This window comes from Heliangelus exortis, chromosome 11, assembly GCF_036169615.1.
Source record: "Heliangelus exortis chromosome 11, bHelExo1.hap1, whole genome shotgun sequence".
NCBI classification, from domain to species: Eukaryota; Metazoa; Chordata; class Aves; order Apodiformes; family Trochilidae; genus Heliangelus; species Heliangelus exortis.
Window position 1 is genome coordinate 20,294,737 of NC_092432.1, and position 18,462 is coordinate 20,313,198.

Sequence of the window (18,462 nt, forward strand, 5' to 3'; positions counted from 1 at the left end):
GTGAGGCAGGAAGATACATGCAGAGAAAGCAGAATGTTACCACTTGAATACCAAGCTCACTTTGTTAGAGCCAAATCCATCCTGAAGTGTAAAGGGCAGGTGACACTATTGGTAAGCTTGGGGCAACATGAAAAGTAACAATATTTGCCTAAAATTTAATTAACTTTCTTTCCTTGGGTAAATCATACCGTTATCTCCCCTGTCAGCAGCTTTGTTCTGGTGGTTGAAAATTTGCATGGAACTATTACAAAGAGTAATATATTCATGGATTGTAATCAGGCACAATTTCAATGAAGTTTGTTTGCTGCCTTAATCTTTATTGTCATTTCAGTGCACTTTTAGGCTAGAATTTCCTTCCCTTTGTAGAGGCTGATTTGTAAATCAGTGTCTCTAGAAGTTTATCGCATCTTAATTTTAATTTAATATAGTCATAAACTTGATTTTACATGCTAGTAACTGAAAAGGGCTGAATAGTAGACATTAGAGTAAATTTTTTCCCAGGAGAGAGGTCCTTGGTCCTGTTTCCACCAGTGGTGGTGCTTTGTTTTCTGCTATAGGGTTGGATCCCAGTAAAGACTACACAGTCATGGGGTTTTAACATCAACTGATCACGTAAAAAATAGAATGAAAATCTGATTTTTTTAGCAAACCATTCTGCTAAATTAATGAGGTAAGAATGCTGTGAAATGATTCAGTGCTTATAATTAGGATCACCTCTCTCTTTCCTCCCACCAGGTGTTTTCTTTGGCAAGGATTCCAGGCCAGGCAACGATGCTGGGGATGAGAAGCTCCAGCTTGGTGCTTGTAGGATGACTGCAGTGTCTGTAGGGTTGTGTCATGTGGAAGGCTCAGCTGTCTGTAGTAACCCAGTTTCTATGGTGATCTGGTTTCTTCTCTTTCCCTTCTCTAGACGGTAGAAAATGTACAGTTTCAGCTGAATAAATTAAAGGTGCCTGTTTCGTGCTGACACAGATCACGGGGTTAGAAACTGCTCTGCAGCATTTGTGTCTTCCCAGGCTGCTGCCCTGCTTGCTTTGGGAAACTTTGTGGGAAACTTTTGGGAAACTTTCCTGGAGGAAGGCAGGCAGGCAGGCAGGCTGCTAACCTGTTCTGCCAGACTATTGAAATGCTTCCCTCTTTTGTGTTACCTTTGCTTTGCTTTCTGTTCATTCCCATGATGAGAGGGAAGCAACATCTCATCAGAAAGCCTGAGGGTGGGGAACTGCTTTAGCTGAGGGGGAAAAGAGAAAAAGGTCATAAAACTGGGCAAAGTGTGGTTGGCATTTTGTCTCAGCTGGGTATCATCTTTGTGTTAAAGTAAAGAATTTCCCTGCTTTCTGGCAGGGTTTTGATTGATTGATTGGTTGATTGATTGATTTTCTAAAAGAGCTATGTGGATAAGAGTGTTTGAGATAAGTTTGCTACAAGTGTTTGTGAGGTTTCACAGAGAATCCTTTGCATAAAAACTAAGTGGAAAGGACAGGAGGCATTGCTCCTGAGCACACTGCTTTATTCTAATACCTCTGTTACTATCTCCATGTTAATTGTTTTGGAATTATTCTGTAATTTTGCAGTAGAATTCTGTAAGTTTGTGCTTGCGTGGGCACACGTCTTGCAACAAGTAGGCAATATGAAGTTTGGTCTTTCAAAAAATCCCTAAGAGAAACTAGAAGTTTGGCATTGTAAGTAGTGGGAAAATTGGGTTAATAAAAGGGGAAAAAAAACCCAAAAAAAGCTTCAGCATCCTTTGGGGCAGAAGATGCTACAGAAAAACAAGTTGTGCAAGATCAGGTGATGAAGCTGTTAGACCAAATGCACAATTCTCTCTGCCATCATTTGCTGTATTTGACAATAAATTGCAGTTATTATGAAATTATTTAGTGGGTTGAGAATATTTTGCAACATGGCTGCACCTCTGGAGCCACAGTTGTTTTGTTTGCAAAGGTGATGAATGTAGGGGAATCTCAGTGTTCTCAACAGTTTTAATATATTTAATATATTATTAATATATTTAAATGTCATAGCCTTTTTCTAGTGTTACTCCAAAGCTGTTTTCATACACATGTATTCACATGTGCATGCAACTGTATAAGTAACTAGAGAGTTACCATATAGTTTTAATTTATTATTGAGCATGAGGTAACCATTAAATCTGACTTCACTTGTTGCAAAATATGAATATTCTTTTCCAGTTTTGAAAACAAGTTATATATTTGTTTAGCATTACTTTTAGGAGTAAAGTTTGGGTGAAAATGGTCATTAATTGGAAGACTGGATTTTATTTTCTGTAATTCAAAGGCCTTTTCCACCAAATAATTTCAGATTTTTCTTTTTGGCATTGGCCTCATTTCCAGCTACAATGGAAAGAGCTTTTAATATTTGAGATCAGGTGGCTTTGCCTGAATTAACACATAAGTGTCAAAGTGTCCTCCTTGGGGAAAAAACCTTTATAATGTTATGCTGCAAATGCTTTTCAAATCTACTTAAAAGAGTTTCTCCAAGTAATTTTGTTATGACCAAATTTCTGACCTCTCTGAAAACACAGGGTTTTTTTCTTTGTATATTTTCATCGTAGAACGTGTAATTTGGAACATTACTTAGCATGGATAATGCCCTTTTTTTCTGTGTAGGCAATAAAATTAAGCTTGTGTTGCTCTTTGTCAATAGATAGAATGACTTATTTACCTCAGATGTATTAATTCACTTGTCTCTTGCTTAAGGGTTTGGCTGTTAAACAGGTATTTAAAAAAAATATTGATGATTTAACTATATTGCAACAAAAAATCACTGGTTTTTTGCTCTTGTTTTTCTATTGCAGTATGCCAGGGTTTGGATCCCTGATCCAGAGGAGGTCTGGAAGTCTGCAGAACTTCTTAAAGATTATAAACCTGGAGATAAAGTCCTTCAACTTCGACTGGAAGAGGGCAAGGTAGGTCTACATCTTGCTGATAGGCAGATTGTTCTTGCTTTTGACCAGAAACTGATGAATCTAACACAGAAAGTTGTATTGTCAAAACATATCTGTATTTCTGTATATGCAATTATTCATGCCCGCTTACTTTGAGTGGTGTTTTTTGTGTGACAAATTATACTGCTTATTTTAAAAGAATCTACTTAGCCCGAGTTTTCAAAATAAAATAAAGCATGAGTTTCTTTCATCCAGCTGCTTGTTACATTCTCTTGCATCATCTTTTTCTACTTAAGCTGTTAAAGCTTTCACCCTGGTTTGATACTCCAGTGAGAGCAATGTTGCTAGAGCAGTGTTGCAGGGAAAGAATTGTGATTTGTAAGTTCAGCATAACCATCAGAAGGTTAATATAGATAAAAAGGGGCAACAATTAAGAGAATTACAAAAATGATTCTCTATATGGTGTAGAGAAATGGTGACACGTCTCCAAAAAGCTCACATCCTTTGAGTGGATGCTTGTTCAGTTTTTTCATGCCAGTTAAGTGGCTGGTTAATTTTAATACATCATGAAGGTCAATCCTCAGATCTTCTCATAGAAAGTAAAGGTCTGGTACAGTTGGTCAAATATTTATCTTTAATTTTTATTCCTGCCAGTGGCCAGCTTAGATCCAACTTTGATGCGGAGATCTTCAGAACCATGAAATAAAAAGAACAGTTTATATACAAAGAATAGCTTCTAAATAAAATATTTTACTCTAATGCATATCAGTCTTTGACTCGCTCACATTTCTTACTGGGCAAGCTGAGCACAACCTTTTAAATGTGTCAAGATTAACTCTCCACTCCCATATTCTAAACTGTGTGGTGCTGCTGCACACCTGAGTATTGCATCTAGCAGAATGGGGGTGTTTTCCAATTAAGTCACATTGTGTGGGGATGGGAAAATAAGAGGTAAATAAATTAAGTTTAGATCTGGAGAGAGACACAATCAAAACATCTACATTAGAGATTAATTTATATTTTCAAAAATTTTATGTAGCATTTTTTCCCAGTTTATGAGTTCGTGGCGTTCTGCCAACTTTCTTGTGTGTATTGCTGTGTGTGAACCTGGCTAGAGACTGATGGGAATCTGTTTCCTCTGCTCAAGAGGAATATAATATGAAAGCCTGTTTAGGTTTATGATAGAATGTATTTATTTTTATTTAATAAAAAAGATTTGGCAGAAAAAGAAAGGGGTTTGCTTAAGGAATAGTTAAAAAAGGTGATGCCTCTTTGTCTGTTACATATATAGCAAACCCTTTGGGGAAATTTGAAATGACTTTTTTGAGAAAGAAGTCCTCCCTCAAGTTGCCAGATCATTTCTGGTTTTTTAAGCTGGGTATGTTTAGCTGGGGAGATGGGTTGGAAGGACTGAATGAGGAAACTTAAGCACGTGTTTGTTTCCATTTGATTTCCAGGACCTAGAATACTGCCTAGATCCCAAGACCAAGGAGCTCCCACCCTTGAGGAACCCTGACATACTCGTTGGTGAAAATGACCTCACAGCCCTCAGTTATCTCCATGAACCTGCTGTCCTACATAACCTCAAAGTTCGATTTATAGACTCTAAACTAATCTATACCTACTGTGGCAAGTACTGACTTTTCATACCATGATCTTTCCAGAGAACACCGTAGACAGGAAAAGGAGAGTTGCTTATTATTGATACGTGTGCTTTTAACTGAAAACTGTTTAATTATAGGACATGCTGGACTGAAAGCCCCTGTGTTTGTGGTCACTGAGTGCATCAAGTAGGCTTGAAAGTATCAAGGCTTAGAGAAAATTGACTTAGCTTTGGATCCCTCTAGCTTCCCAATGGACCCTGCTTATGTTCAGCAATTGCTGCTTGTCAGTGGGATTCCTGGCTGCTCGATGTTGCCCTTACACTCACTGAGATAGGCATGGGCTGGGGGAGAGATTAACCTGGTGCAGATGCAGGAGGCTCCCTGGGCTGCTTGGTGCATCTGGGGATTGAGCTGTGGGGGAGCAGCACAGCTGAAAGGGAGCTGGGGGTGCTGGGGGATGCAAGGACCATGAGCCAGCAATGTGTCCTCGAGGCCAAGAAGGCCAATGGCACCTGGGGTGTATTAGAAGGGGGTGGTTATAAGGTCAAGAGAGGCTCTCCTCCCCCTGGTGAGGCTGCATCTGGAGTATTGTGTCCAGTTCTGGGCCCCTCAGTTCCAGAAGGACAGAGAACTGCTTGAAAGAGTCCAGCACAGAGCCACAAAGATGATAAAGGGAGTGGAGCATCTCCCTTATGAGGAAAGGCTGAGGGAGCTGGGGCTCTGCAGCTTGGAGAAGAGGAGGATGAGGGGTGAGCTCATTAATGGTTGTAAATACATAAAGGGAGAGAGAACCAGGAGGATGGAGCAAAGCTTTTCTCAGGGGTGACTGACAATGGGACAAGGGGCAATGGTTATAAACCAGAGCATAGGTGGTTCCATATAAATATTAGGAAGAATTTCTTCACTGTGAGGGTGACAGGGCCCTGGCACAGGCTGCCCAGGGAGGTTGTGGAGCCCCCTTCCCAGGAGATATTCAAAGCCCACCTGGATGTGTTCCTGTGTGACCTGCTGCAGGTGACCCTGCTCTGGCAGGGGGCGTTGGACTGATGATCTTTCAAGGTCCCTTCCAACCCCTAACTTTCTATGATTCTATGATTTCTTGCCTACCTCTGCACTGGACTCCCCTATCTCTCCATGGAAGATTCCAGTTTATTTTCCTTTTCATGCCTTCCCATCAGTGCTGCTACAGGAGTGAATTTGTAACAATCTGTGAGCCAGTGCTCCTTCATTCACAGTTATGAACAGTCTTGGTCTTGAAAATACCATTGAACTCAGAGCAGAAGTTACCCAGAGTTTTAATTGCCTGTGATATTTCACGTGGTCAGAATAGGGCAAGCTTTATGATCACCCATCATGAGTTCAGAATTGCAGACCAGTTTGGAAGAATAGTGTGAGATTAATTTAGTCTTAAAATTTAGATTTCATGCTCTAGGCTTTTTTCTGTATGTGCATGTGTTTCTTTTAAATATCAATGTTTACTCAAAATATATTGCTAACTTTAAATATAGCCTTTGAATATAAAAACCTTTGTTAATTTTTCTAATATTCAAGTATGTACTTTGGATATTGTGTTAGTGCATAAGAAACAGTTTAAGTCATTAGTGGTTTTTTTTTACATTTTGAGTAAAGAAAAGCATAATATGATGATGTGATTGCTAGAAACCAGATACTGAATAATTCCTTCTCATAATTGTTTAATAAGGCAAAGACATGTTCTTGCAGTAGGTGTAGTCAAATTGACACTTGCATATTCATTGCAGCTCAGTTTATGCCAGAAGAAAACATGCCTCATCATTTCTTTTTAAATATGCAATTTATCTTTGCCTCTAATCAGACTTTTCTAGGGCAGTCCCAGTTCTGGGTATCACAGGCTGAAGCATAATGAGCCTTCTTGATGTCATCACATCCTGGGGCTGCTGCTTACCATTTCCCTGTGCTTTGCAGGACTTCACAAGCATAGGGAAGGCATCCTTCAAGGTGGCCCTTGACAGATGTCAACTAATTGTGACTTCCAGGAATTTGTGTTTTGCAGCTGAAGGGCTCGTCCTGTCCTGGTCTGCATATGGAGCATGCCAAGGGACAGATTTTCCCTCTTCTGGTCACTGTTAAAGCTCCACCCATGGTTATGAGGATGGAGAGCTCAGGCAACCAGCACGTTAAACACGATGGGCAGACTGCAGGCATTAATGTCCTGCCCCATTTTGCTCACTCTGGCTATTCCCAGTCCACTCAGCAGACTGCATCTGCTCCCAGTCCTGCTCTCAGCAGTGTCCAGAACCATGTGGGGGCTAAATCAGACTTTGCCTCCCCCAGCTTGCAGCAGCCTTCATTCCCACAGGAGGGGGAGATGATTCATGCCCACATTTCGTCTCATCATGCAGTCAGAGCATGGCTAGAGGCACAGAATAATTTAGATAAGAAGGGATCTCTGGAAATGGACCTGCCAGCTTAAAACAGGTCTGACTAGATCAGGTTGCTCAAGGTTTGGAGCAGTTGTAGTATCTGAGTGATGGAGATACCACAGCCTCTGTGGGCAATCCCTCTGGAGGGTCCAAGTTCTGGTCTTGGCATTGGGAAACCACCACAGTTCCCCCAGTTCCCATCACCTGTGTTTCTGTCCCTGGTGCTCCCATGGCAAAGCCCCTGATGGGGGAATGTTTTGACAAAGGGGTTTTGTGCAACTGGAGCCTCATAGCCTGAGCTTGTAAGGAGTTTTCAGTCTGGGTTTTGTGATCCTCTGCCTGCTGACACCACCATCCCCCTCCCACAGGACAGACAGACATCCTGCCCAGGCTGTGTTTCACCTGCTTGCAAACATGCTCTGTGTTTAGCACCACCTAAGAGGCTTTCAAAAGAAATGTGCTGTATGCTATTTTTTTTTCTGTTGTGTTTGGAAAACGTGTTGTTTTCATGTTTTCCCTGGTGCACCTTTAGTTGCTGGTTTGGCTTCTCCTGAAGCTGGAAAGCCTTTAGCTCTTTGTGGAACTGGTCTGCCAAAGGGCCTGGGATGGTGGAGCTTGGGCTCCTGTTTGCTTCCAAACAAGTCTCAAGTGATGATTCTGGAAACTGCGTGTGGGTTTAATAGGAACATCTGGATCTGGAAGCACTGTGGGTTCCCAGTGGTCAACGTGAAGGATGTTTAATAGTGCCTGGTGACATTGCAGTGTGCTGTGAATTTGTTAGCTTGGTGTGGAAGCTTGGAGGGGATATTACAAGCTAAGGAAAATAAAGTTGGCTGTCAGCCTCTAAAAAGCTGATCCTTTGGCCATGGGTGTTCACCTTTTAAACAGCTTTATCAGTTCCTCTGCTCAGGACAGGTTACTTTGCTCTGCCAAGATGATTGCCTTGGAGCCCTGCCTGCAGAAGGAGTTGTATTTTCCTCCTTAATCCTATTCACACATTAGCCAGGTTAGTTTAAATACCCCGGGAAGGTGGTTTGAGCTAAGCCAGCTGATTTAGCCTGAAGGAGATTAAAAAGGCATTAATCCAGCAAAAGAGTTATGGTAGCATTAACCTCAACCAGCAGAACTAGAACTGGGATGGATGGATGGATGGATGGATGGATGGATGGATGGATGGATGGATGGATGGATGTCCCTGGCCCTAGACATTAATTCAGCCACACTGTCCTTAGTGTAATGTTTCAAATGGGTATGAAATTCTTCCAAAATTCAGTTTGAAGTAATCCGAACTTTTAAACAGAAAAACTCCTGGTTTCTTAATTTCGAGGCAGCCTTTCATCATCAATTCAGAGGTGATTTATAACTGTGCTTTCCTGTTGGGAAATGAAAAGAAGAATTAATGAAGGAAGTTGAAGTTCAAAAAGGAAAAGTCATATGCTTACATGGAAAAACTGCTATGTCTGTGGTGAAAACTAAATAAATACTGCAGGTTAGTTCAGATGTATAGAGCACTGCCTCCTATGCAGGAGAGCAAACTTTAATTTTAAATAATAAATTATTAATGACCGTTTTGTCAACAGATAGTTTATGTTTAAGATAAAAAAATTAGCTATACTTTCTTATTAAAAATTGCAAAAAGAATAGCCAGAGTTCAATTTAATGTAATTATAGGAATAAAAACACATGTAAATCTGATTGGTGAAGGCCCATGATATTTCTTAAATCAGCAATATGATTTAGGGAAGATAAAGAGAAGCTATATATAAATTAATCTGGATTATAGCCCTGTGAGACAGGCTGATTTAAAGGTTCCATAGAGAGCATGTAATTCCTAATTTACTTGTTTTGGATATTTCCAGATGGTAGTTGTTGATTTTACAGCTCGCTACTGAAATTAAGTGATTTAATATGCTGGAGACTTGTCATGAGGCTGCTTGTTTTGAACCAAAAGGTTTATTTTTGCCAATGTGGCCAAATGCAAGAGGGAGTTGTCTGAAGCCTCACATGGCTGTTGTTTTGGTTTTTTTTTTTTTAATTTTATTAGACTTGCAAGGCTGGAAGGTTTGGCTGGGTGGCATGGCCTTACTTAACTTTTAACTACTTTTTTATAGTTGCAAAGGGCAAATGTTAAAAACCAACACTGAGAATATTCCTTTAGCCTGCTAGCACTGAAGTTCCTTCCCCTCTCTAGCTCCCCTCTTATTTTTGGCTCATCACTACAGTGTTAGAACTTGGCACACATTTTTAGAGAGACTTTTCACTCAAGCTCCTGAGTCATTTCAGGAAAGTCATGGCTGATGGAAAAACACTGACTCTACTTACAGGGTGTGTCGAGCCATAAAACTTGCCATACATATGAGGAAATAGATCAAGATCTCTCAGATCTCTTCCTGAAAGATATTCTCCTATTGTTTAATGTTTTTTGCTGTGATTTGTGCTTAATCTCTAAATGCGTGACAAGATTTATAAATGGGATGGTGCTTCCAGCAGCAGCAGCAGTGCCAGACTATAAATGCTTTCACTTCTCCCAGCTTTTCCATGGAAAATGTCTTATGGGATCTGCACAGAGGAAGTGTGTGTGTGTGTGAATTTCTGAGTAAATGTAGAAGTTGAATGCTATGGAACTGCTTCTGGTGCAGGTTCTTGGATGGTTACTCAAGGAGTGTGTATAGCCTGCTTGCTCTTGTCACTGTGCAGCCTTCTGCACCTCTGTTGTCACCTTTAGGCAAAAAAAAAAAAAAAAAAAAAAAAGAGGAATTCTATCTTTAAAATGTCGACAAATAAAATTAGAGGGTCTTGGGAGTTCAACCCTTATCACATTTCAAGGGGAGGAGGAATTGCTGTGTCAAGACAGCACAGTTTGCCTGGTAGAGATCAGTGTTTTCATCCCTGCATGGGGCAAATAAGTGCTCCTTACCCCTGGTAAATGCCTCAAGAGAGAGAGGTGTAGGTGATCTTTGTGAAATCGTCCCTGTAGGCAGAGCAATCCTTGTTTCTCCTGAAAAAACAGAATTGTACCAAAAGCATTTGAGATTTTACTATGTGGCTAGGAAGGATGTATGGAGGAAGAGTAAGTTTTCCTGTGGGAAAAAGTAGAAGGACAGCATGAGTTTGGCAATGCTCTCATGATGAAATATGAAATACAGAATATGCCCTTATGTCTGTAATTTTTTTTTTGCTACTTCCTTCCTTCCTAACTTCAGAGATGCCCTGGAATCCAAGTTACACCACGACTCTACTGAGTTGCTTACTACAGAAACTGGAGATGTTGTATCTCCAGCTGAAGGGCCAACACCCTTCACATATCCAAGCTGGCAGTCCTAGCTACTACTGCTGTGTAGTAGTTGTAATTCACAAATCACATAATCATTTGTAATTCAGAGTAAAACACAGGGAAGTACAATGCACGTTCCTTTTTTACTGCACTGAGCAGGCAGCATTTCAATCAACACACTTTGAATCTGGTTGTTTCATGCATTTACCCTCAGACAGAGGGTAAAACTAAAAAGTTGTCCCTGGTGTGTTTCCTAAAGCAAGGTAGAAGTAAATTCTTCTGGTACCTTTTGCACATAAAACTGGGGTGAGATTAATTATCTGTCAATGTCTATAATGTCATAATATCAAATTTCTTCTTCTTTAGTTAATATTTCTAGAAAGATAGAACAATAGTTGGTGTTAAGGACGTGTTTTAGTTTGTCTTATTTTGAAACAGCTATTAATAGTTATTTTTGCTTCATTTCTTTTGTAGGTATTGTCTTAGTGGCCATAAATCCTTATGAACAGCTGCCTATCTATGGTGAAGACATCATCAATGCCTACAGTGGCCAAAATATGGGGGATATGGATCCACACATCTTTGCAGTGGCTGAAGAAGCATATAAGCAGATGGCTAGGTTTGTAGACCACAAAGCTTGAATTCATTGCTTTTCTAAAAAGAAAAAGACTTAAAATTTCTGGCCAAGTGACCTCGTGCCTTTGTAGATCATTAAACTGTTTGCAAGGTGTGTCTTTTCTCCAGAGTTTTAATTGATTTCAGAAGAGGGTAAGTTGTCTGAGTTAGCCAACAGTAAATCATTAGCGAATGCAATAAGTTTGTGACCACTGACAGGTAACAGGAATAATCACAGATCTCAGTATTTAGGACTAAAATTAGCTCAGTGCTTTATAAGATTAGGTTGTTTTAATTTGATTAGCAAAATGTGGATATACTTTTTAATCATCAATGGGTTTTTAAAGGGAAAAGTGCCAGGACACGAACAGCTGTGCAAGAAATCCTAGTTTCTTTATTTGTTGCATGAAAATGAACTTGTCACCCAAGGAGAATGGTTATTAGAAACTTCTTCCCCTTCACCCTAAGGACCTGCCAGTTTGAGGAGCTTTTAAAATATTTTATTTTTAAGCTAAAAATCTTGGACTGCTGTGTGGTCTTTGGTTACCAAGGTGGTCCCTGGTATCCTCAGTGGTTGGATGCAAGCCAGTGATACAGTTGATCAAATTAATCAAGTGAAACAGTCACAGATCCCTGGATTAATTGCAGTGGCCCTCAAGCTGCTCTGCGGGAGCAGGAAACAAGGGGAGAATGGAATAAAAATGATAAAATGTTCATCTTTGAAATCAGCTATTTGTTCATTTAAGCATCCCTGTGAGAGCTGGAATGACTGGAATTCTCCATGTGCTGTGGAGTCAGTCAGCTGGGTACAGGAATTTGGTGATTCATGGTACCACGTAATAGATAATTGCCAAAGGAAATGGTACAATACAGTGCAACCTTTCGTGGGTTAGGCTAATTGTGAAATATTTCAAAAATACCCTGCATCTGCAGTGCTGAGTGGTGTTTGCTCTCACTCCCTTCTGCTAAGAAAATGGGCATGTGGTCTGCTGTGTGTGTGTGAAGCAAAACTGGGTTATGGCATCTGTGTTGTGGCTCTTTCTGCCTGGCTCACTGGTTTCTACACATCTAGATCACTGTTGTTTCAAACACACTTCCTGCTCAAAAATCTCTCCAAAACAAGAATTTATGAGCTTTGTTTTCTGTGTGAGACATGTGACAGTGCCCTGTAGAGACTGTAGAGACAGTTTGCATATCAGTGGTGGATGTCATCCAAACTCTCAGAATTTTTGTTCTTAATATTTGTCAGTGGGAGTCAGAGGTTGGAGTGGGATCTCTCACTGCCAGCTGCCTGTACTGACTCTCTGGAGTGGCCTTAACTCTTCCTTGGGTTGAAATTGCAAATTGCTGGGTCACCTCTACACTGCAGGAGCAGTGATGTTCCTATCCATAAGGATGTTCCATAAGGATGTTCCTATCCATAAGGATGTTCCATAAGGATGTTCCTATCCATAAGGATGTTCCATAAGGATGTTCCTATCCATAAGGATGTTCCATAAGGATGTTCCTATCCATAAGGCTTCACTGAGCTCTTCTAACTGAGCTCTTCACACTTGTGAGCTCTCTGCCCCCATCTGCATGGGCTGCTCTCTGAGGAAGACTCAGAGGGCTGAGGTTTTGGCTGAGTGTCTGCTGTGGTTTTTCCTTTTTGTGTTAATTACTCTTCAGCTCTCACTGTGCCCTGCAGCATTTCTGCTGTCCTGAATAACAACAAATAAGATGTGGAAGAAGTTCCTTTTTGAAACAAATTATGAGAAATTATGCAAGCATGGAAATGATCTTAAGTAATCGTTTTGCATTGCTGGATTAATTCCTTGGTGGATCTACAACATGTTATAAACAACTTGATATTCTTTTATGAATAACTGACAATACTTTTATAGGTGAGCACACAATGAAAATGAAAAAAGTAACAATTTCATTGTTTATTTATTTTCATAGTGTTTATTTCCTTTTCTCTCTGTTTTTTTTTTTTGCTTGTTTGTTTATAAGAACTTGTTCTGTTGTTTTGATATACTGAGCTTACTGATTGAATTTCATTTTTTCAATCTTTTTTTTTTAATACTGTTTCCAATTCCTTAATCAGTTTTCCTGCCCTTTACCCCCAGGTGGAACTTTCTATATTCTGAGCAATACCTTTTCCTCCTGAATTACAAAACTAAAGGGAAAAAAAAAAAGCAGATTTCCATTTCTGCAGCAGGTTATTTAAAAATGCAAATCAGATTGTCTGTGGCTTAACACTTTAATAATTGCATTAAATATTCATATGGTACCTACTTGCATGGCATTAATCTGCATTTATCCATGTAATTGGTGAGATTTATCTTTCTGTTGTTTCTGATCTTTCCTACCTCTGTGTTTAAATGATCACTGGAGTAATTAGCCATGATGTTCCTATCCATAAGGCTTCACTGAGCTCTTCTAAATATTTGCTCCTTAGGTGGTCTTGCTAATTTATAGTTTAATGGTAGAGAATTTCTTCATTACTTCATCTGCTGTGAATGAGAAAACCTTTCCATGTTCATGATTGTGATCTCAGTGATTTTCTTCAGACATAGAAAACATGATAACCATCAGGAAAGCTGATTCTACCCTGACTTTGCACTGCACCTTCAGAAAAAAATACAGTGCAAAAATCTTGACTGCCTGAGCTGGAAGGGTGGAGCTCACATCTGGCTTGTGCAGGAGGAGTGACAGCAACTGCTTGGGGTTAAATGTGGTATAAAGCAGCACCTAAAGGTCCCTTCATGTGGGAACTTTCCTGCACAGGGAGGGTCAGGTGTGGCCTGTGTGGGCCATGCAGTGCTGTCCCATTTGGGCAGCCCCTGCTTCCTCTTCCAGCAGGAGTTCTGTCAGCAGTTTCCAGTGGAGGGTTTGTTATAAGGAATATACCTTGGCTTTGTAATGACAATGAAATACGTGGTTACTGTTTGCTCAGTAACTCTCTGTCTTTTTCTGCACGGGGAAGTGTGCACAGCTCTTTTAAGATTACTTATGTTTGGGTTATTATTTCTTTTTTTGTTGTTTTGTTTTTTTTTTCCCCCACCCTCCTTCCCTGTATCCTCTCCTTGGATACTCTCCCTGTATCCTCTCCTTTTTCCATTTCTCTCTCCATCTCCTACAGCTCCTCTGCACAGACTGGCAGCTTCATTTCCAACACCTTTCCTCTCCTGTGCCCCAAATAAGCAATGAACTAGTTTTACAACTGCATTTAAATTATGTTAGACTTCGGGTCATGTGTGCCTCATACTTACCAAAAACTTCACTGGTTTGGGTTGTGTGGCCCTCCAGGCCTCCAATCTCTTCCTCTGTGCCAGCAGGAGAAGCTCCACATGGCAGCACATCCCAGCAGGAGAGCTCAGATGGGAATCCTCCCCAGGGGCAAGTTGAATGGAACATTTACAAACAGAGTTCCATACTGATGGGACCCCTGAAAAACTCAATGAATGCCAGGACAGAAAGCAGCTGTGTTTAGAGCATCAGTCTCTAAAGTTTTGCTTTTTCTCTTTGGACAAAGCATAATCATCTATTCAATATTGCTGTGTGTCTTTTTCATTAAATTACCTTTAATAAGCAGCCTTCCCATTTGTTTTGTCAGATTTTCAGCTGTATGCTGGCTCTCAGCTAGGTTTTTTTTTTTTTGTCATTTTTTTTTTTTTTTATCAAAAGGAGTCTGGTGAGCTGCTGAGTGGGTGTTTTGAAAGCACCTTGACTGGCAGCCTGCAGTTACCTCCCAAGATGATGTCCTCTTACAAAAATGTGCATTTGATCAGCTGCTGCTTTGCTTTGCTTTGCTTCCAGGTCTATACAAGAGCCTCCTTTGACTTATGGCCTTGACATATGGCTTTTTAAATTAAATACTTTGAAAAGAGATGGTATTTTGGGGGCTCTGGTGTTAAAATCAGAGTGAAACGAGAAATTGTCCTTTCCAGGGGAAACAGATGATTTTGGAATAGTCTCTTAAATGTTGAGCCTGACATCTTATGAAGTTATGCAGACAAGACAAGGGATAATAAAGGGATAATAAACCTGATACAGCATCAGGGACCTACTTGTCTGATTAATGATTATTTTTAGGCAACTAAAGGGTTAAGACTGGTCATAGCTGGAAGCTGGGGTTCATGGAAGGTGTCCTGCTGGCAGCTAAGCAATGAGCTTTCCTAAACTATGGGAGGAGTGAGCCCTGACTAATCCCTAGATAAATCAGTGACAAAGTGTTGGCTCATCTTTGTACTCCTCTGAAGTGCAGCCTGTCATGATTTTGCAGCATGTGCTGACCTCAGGTTTCTTCATTTGTGTGTGTTGAGAGATCTTATGGTCAATTCATTCTTTTTTTTGCTTTTTGACATTTTTGCAGTCAAGAGCTGTGTTTCCTGGATACAGTTGAAGTGACAAGCAGTGTGATTTGTTAGCTTGTTTTTAAAAAAGTATATCTTCTGATTTTGAGAGTATTTCAGAGCATTTTTACCAAGCTGCTGTGAAGAGGACCAAAAGATGCTTAAGAGCTTGAGAAGTTTCAGAGTGGCTGGGTTAGCAGCTGCAGCAGACTCAAGAAAATTCAGGTTATGTATTTTAGTGGTATCTTACCTTCATTTGGCACTTTCCATGATTTTAGAGTCCCTCTACAGAAGAGATTGGTATCATTATTTACAATTTATAAATTGAAACCCACAGCAGGGAGCGGGAGACAAACTTTGGTGAATTCACCCAAAAGGCAGAGGCAGGGCATAGAGCCCCTGAAATGAAAATCCTGATCCAGGACTGACAATAAAATCTGTGAGAATAAAGCATGCAACTGTTAGTGCAGCAGTTCAGTGGGTTTCTTGGTTGTGTTCTCCCAAAGCTGATTTACTTTCACTATACCAAAGGTAATATGCTGGATTTTGCTCCACCTTCCTTTCCTGCAGCACAGAGGGGGTTTCTGTTCCAGGTAACATAATTGCACAGTAAGGTTTGCTTTTACAGAAAGCTTCGTGTTTTTTGGGCACTTTACAAGCATTCCCCAAAGTCTGTCTCCTCTAACACTGGAACATCAATTTCTGCTTGTATAGAAGACAGCTAAGGCAGACGTGGTGTGCTGTGGCCATGCCTAGGTAAGCCCAGGGTTAGTCCCAGGCACGGAGCTTCCAGCCCCCAGTCCTGTGCTCAGAACATTTTCTTTTCTCCAAGGGCTGCAGAAGATGTCTGTGAGCAGTGCTGTTAGGTTTTAAATAACCAATTTAAACTGGAAATCCATCATCAGGCTTGGCTTAGTGAACGAAGATTTCGTAATTTTCATGGCTGAGGGAGCTGGGGGTGTTGAGGCTGGAGAAGAGGAGGCTCAGGGGAGACCTCATCACTCTCTCCAACTCCCTGAAAGGAGGTTGGAGCCAGGGGGGGGTTGGGCTCTTTTCCCAGGCAACTCTCAGCAAGACAAGAGGGCACAAGAGGTCTCAAGTTGTGCCAGGGGAGGTTTAGGTTGGACATTAGAAAGAATTTCTTTCTGGAGAGGGTGATCAGACACTGGAATGGGCTGCCCAGGGAAGGGGTGGATTCTCCATCCCTGGAGATATTCCCAAAGAGCCTGGATGTGGCACTCAGTGCCATGGGCTGGGAACCACGGGGGGAGTGGAGCAAGGGTTGGACTTGATGAGCTCTGAGGTCCCTTCCAACCCAGCCAATTCTATGATTCTATAAGGGCTCTCCCCAGGCTTGCTGATGGCTGAAAAGGCCAATGTGGGACAGGCAGTGTGGCTGCAAAAGGCCCGGCAGAAAGTCTCCTGTGAGGGGACAGCCAAGGCACCGTTCTTGCTGCTCTGTTTTTTCTCCTCCAGACTGATCCTACTGTGTCCTTAAAGGAGGCAGCAGTGTTATGGATGGTGTCTCCATGTCTCCTGACTGGAGGCCAGAGTGGACACCACTGATGGCAGTCAGTATGGGATCCCACAGCTGAGGATCCCACAGTCAGGATCAAATCCCAAAGCTGAGGGATTGCTTCAGGGAGTCCTTGTATCTCCTCTCTGGGGCTCCTCTGTTGTGGCAGCCAAGTTCATCACAGAGCACAATCTTAGGGAGGAGGTGATTCTCCATCCTGGAGACATCCCCTGCCCTGCACAGCTGTGTCCTGAGTAGCATGGCCTCAATACTGGTGACCCCTGCCTGTTCAAGGACAGTGACATTGGTCACACAGTCAGTCCCGTGGATGTTTAGGGTTGTATGGAGGCAGCACAGATGGAAGTGTTCGAGGAATTGCAGGTGGTGGTAGATGCCCCAGGATTCAGACCCATATAAAAGAGCAGACAGTACAATGGCTCTATAGACACCAATCTTTGTGCTTTCCTTCAGGTGTTTATTGCTCCAGACCCTTTTATGAAGTCTTCCAAATGCACTGTGTGCCTTTGCTAATCATATGGTTAAATAGCACAGTTTGTAGGACTAAGGCTTTGTGCCTATTGAAAACGAGTGATTTTACAAAGAATTAATTTACTGCTTAGTCGGGAGCAATTGTGATGAGTCAAGGTGCAGCTGAACATGTCCCTGAATTGTTACTGCCTGGTGTCTGTGGAGACCTGGATGTGTCAGGTCAGAGCATGTTAGATCCAGACAGTCAGAATGAGCTGATGGGTACAGGGCGTGCAGGTGAACAGAGCAAGAACTGAGCCATGCTCCTGGGGCACACCACTAGCACCTCGCTTTTTCTTTCCTTTTTTTTTTTTTTTTCCCCTGGCATCTTGTCACCACAAAGTGGTTCAGAGCACTTCAGTCTCAGCTAATAATCCTTAGCACTGTGCAGATTCTGAACGTTTTACAAAAGTTACCTTGTTAATCCACACAACAGCCCTTTGAGGGTGGAAAAAATAATTATCTGTGTCAGGCCGCACCTTTTGGGATGTGCCAGTGCAAGTGAGTTTGGAGGCTTTGGCACTGGGAATGCTGGGATGACGTGGAAGGAGGGGCTGTGCCGTGGAGATAAAAGGGGATAAAAATGAGGGAGAAGGGTTCCCTGCAGCAGAGGTGAAGGTAGAGCCCTGGAGTGGCATTTATTGGTGCTGCCTGGCTGCAGGGGAGACTTGTGCAGAGGAAGGTGAGCTCCCAGGGAGAGGGGCTCAGCACCTACCTAAGGAGAATGGAAAGATGCTGGGCTGTAGGAAGCAGCTGGAAAGTGAGAGGACAAAAGGAGGGGGCTTTCCCTTGAAAAGGGACAATGGAACTTACTTAGGGCTGCAAAGAACTTTGTTCTTAGATTAGTTTGCTCAGAAGGCTGACAAAGAGCAAGATGCTGCCTCCTGCCCTCAGTGGGGGAGGTCACAGGAAGGTTGGACTGACTTGGTTTTGCTCGGTCCAAGAGCATTAGAAAACTGCTGAATGAATTCCTACTTATTTATTGAACAGTTAAAGGACTTCTACTCGAAAAGCAAATCCTGAGTTTGTAGAATTGCCAGGTTTTATAATGGCTCCTGACAGATGCTGCACAGCCTGGCTGCATTTCAAAGGCCTTTGCACTGAGCAAGAGCTGCTAAACGTGTCCAGCCCTGTTTGCTGCAACACAGCACTGTGCTTTGGCAAAGGGGAAGCTAAATATATTGCACTGACTCATGTTAAATCTTCTGGGACTGATGGGTTTACAGCAAACTTTCATTTCAGGGCGAGTGTAAAAAGGAATTCTGGTCTTTTAGAAAA

At 41.6% G+C, this 18,462-nt stretch overlaps 1 protein-coding gene across 1 annotated transcript in view; it reads left to right on the forward strand.

Moving 5' to 3' along the window:
• Positions 1-18,462, forward strand: part of MYO5A (myosin VA) — a 108,046-nt gene that overhangs the window by 17,203 nt on the left and 72,381 nt on the right. The window contains exons 2-4 of the mRNA XM_071755165.1: positions 2,819-2,929; positions 4,366-4,537; positions 10,663-10,807. Coding sequence (XP_071611266.1) covers positions 2,819-2,929; positions 4,366-4,537; positions 10,663-10,807 — 428 coding nt within the window. The remainder of the gene's footprint in view (positions 1-2,818; positions 2,930-4,365; positions 4,538-10,662; positions 10,808-18,462) is intronic.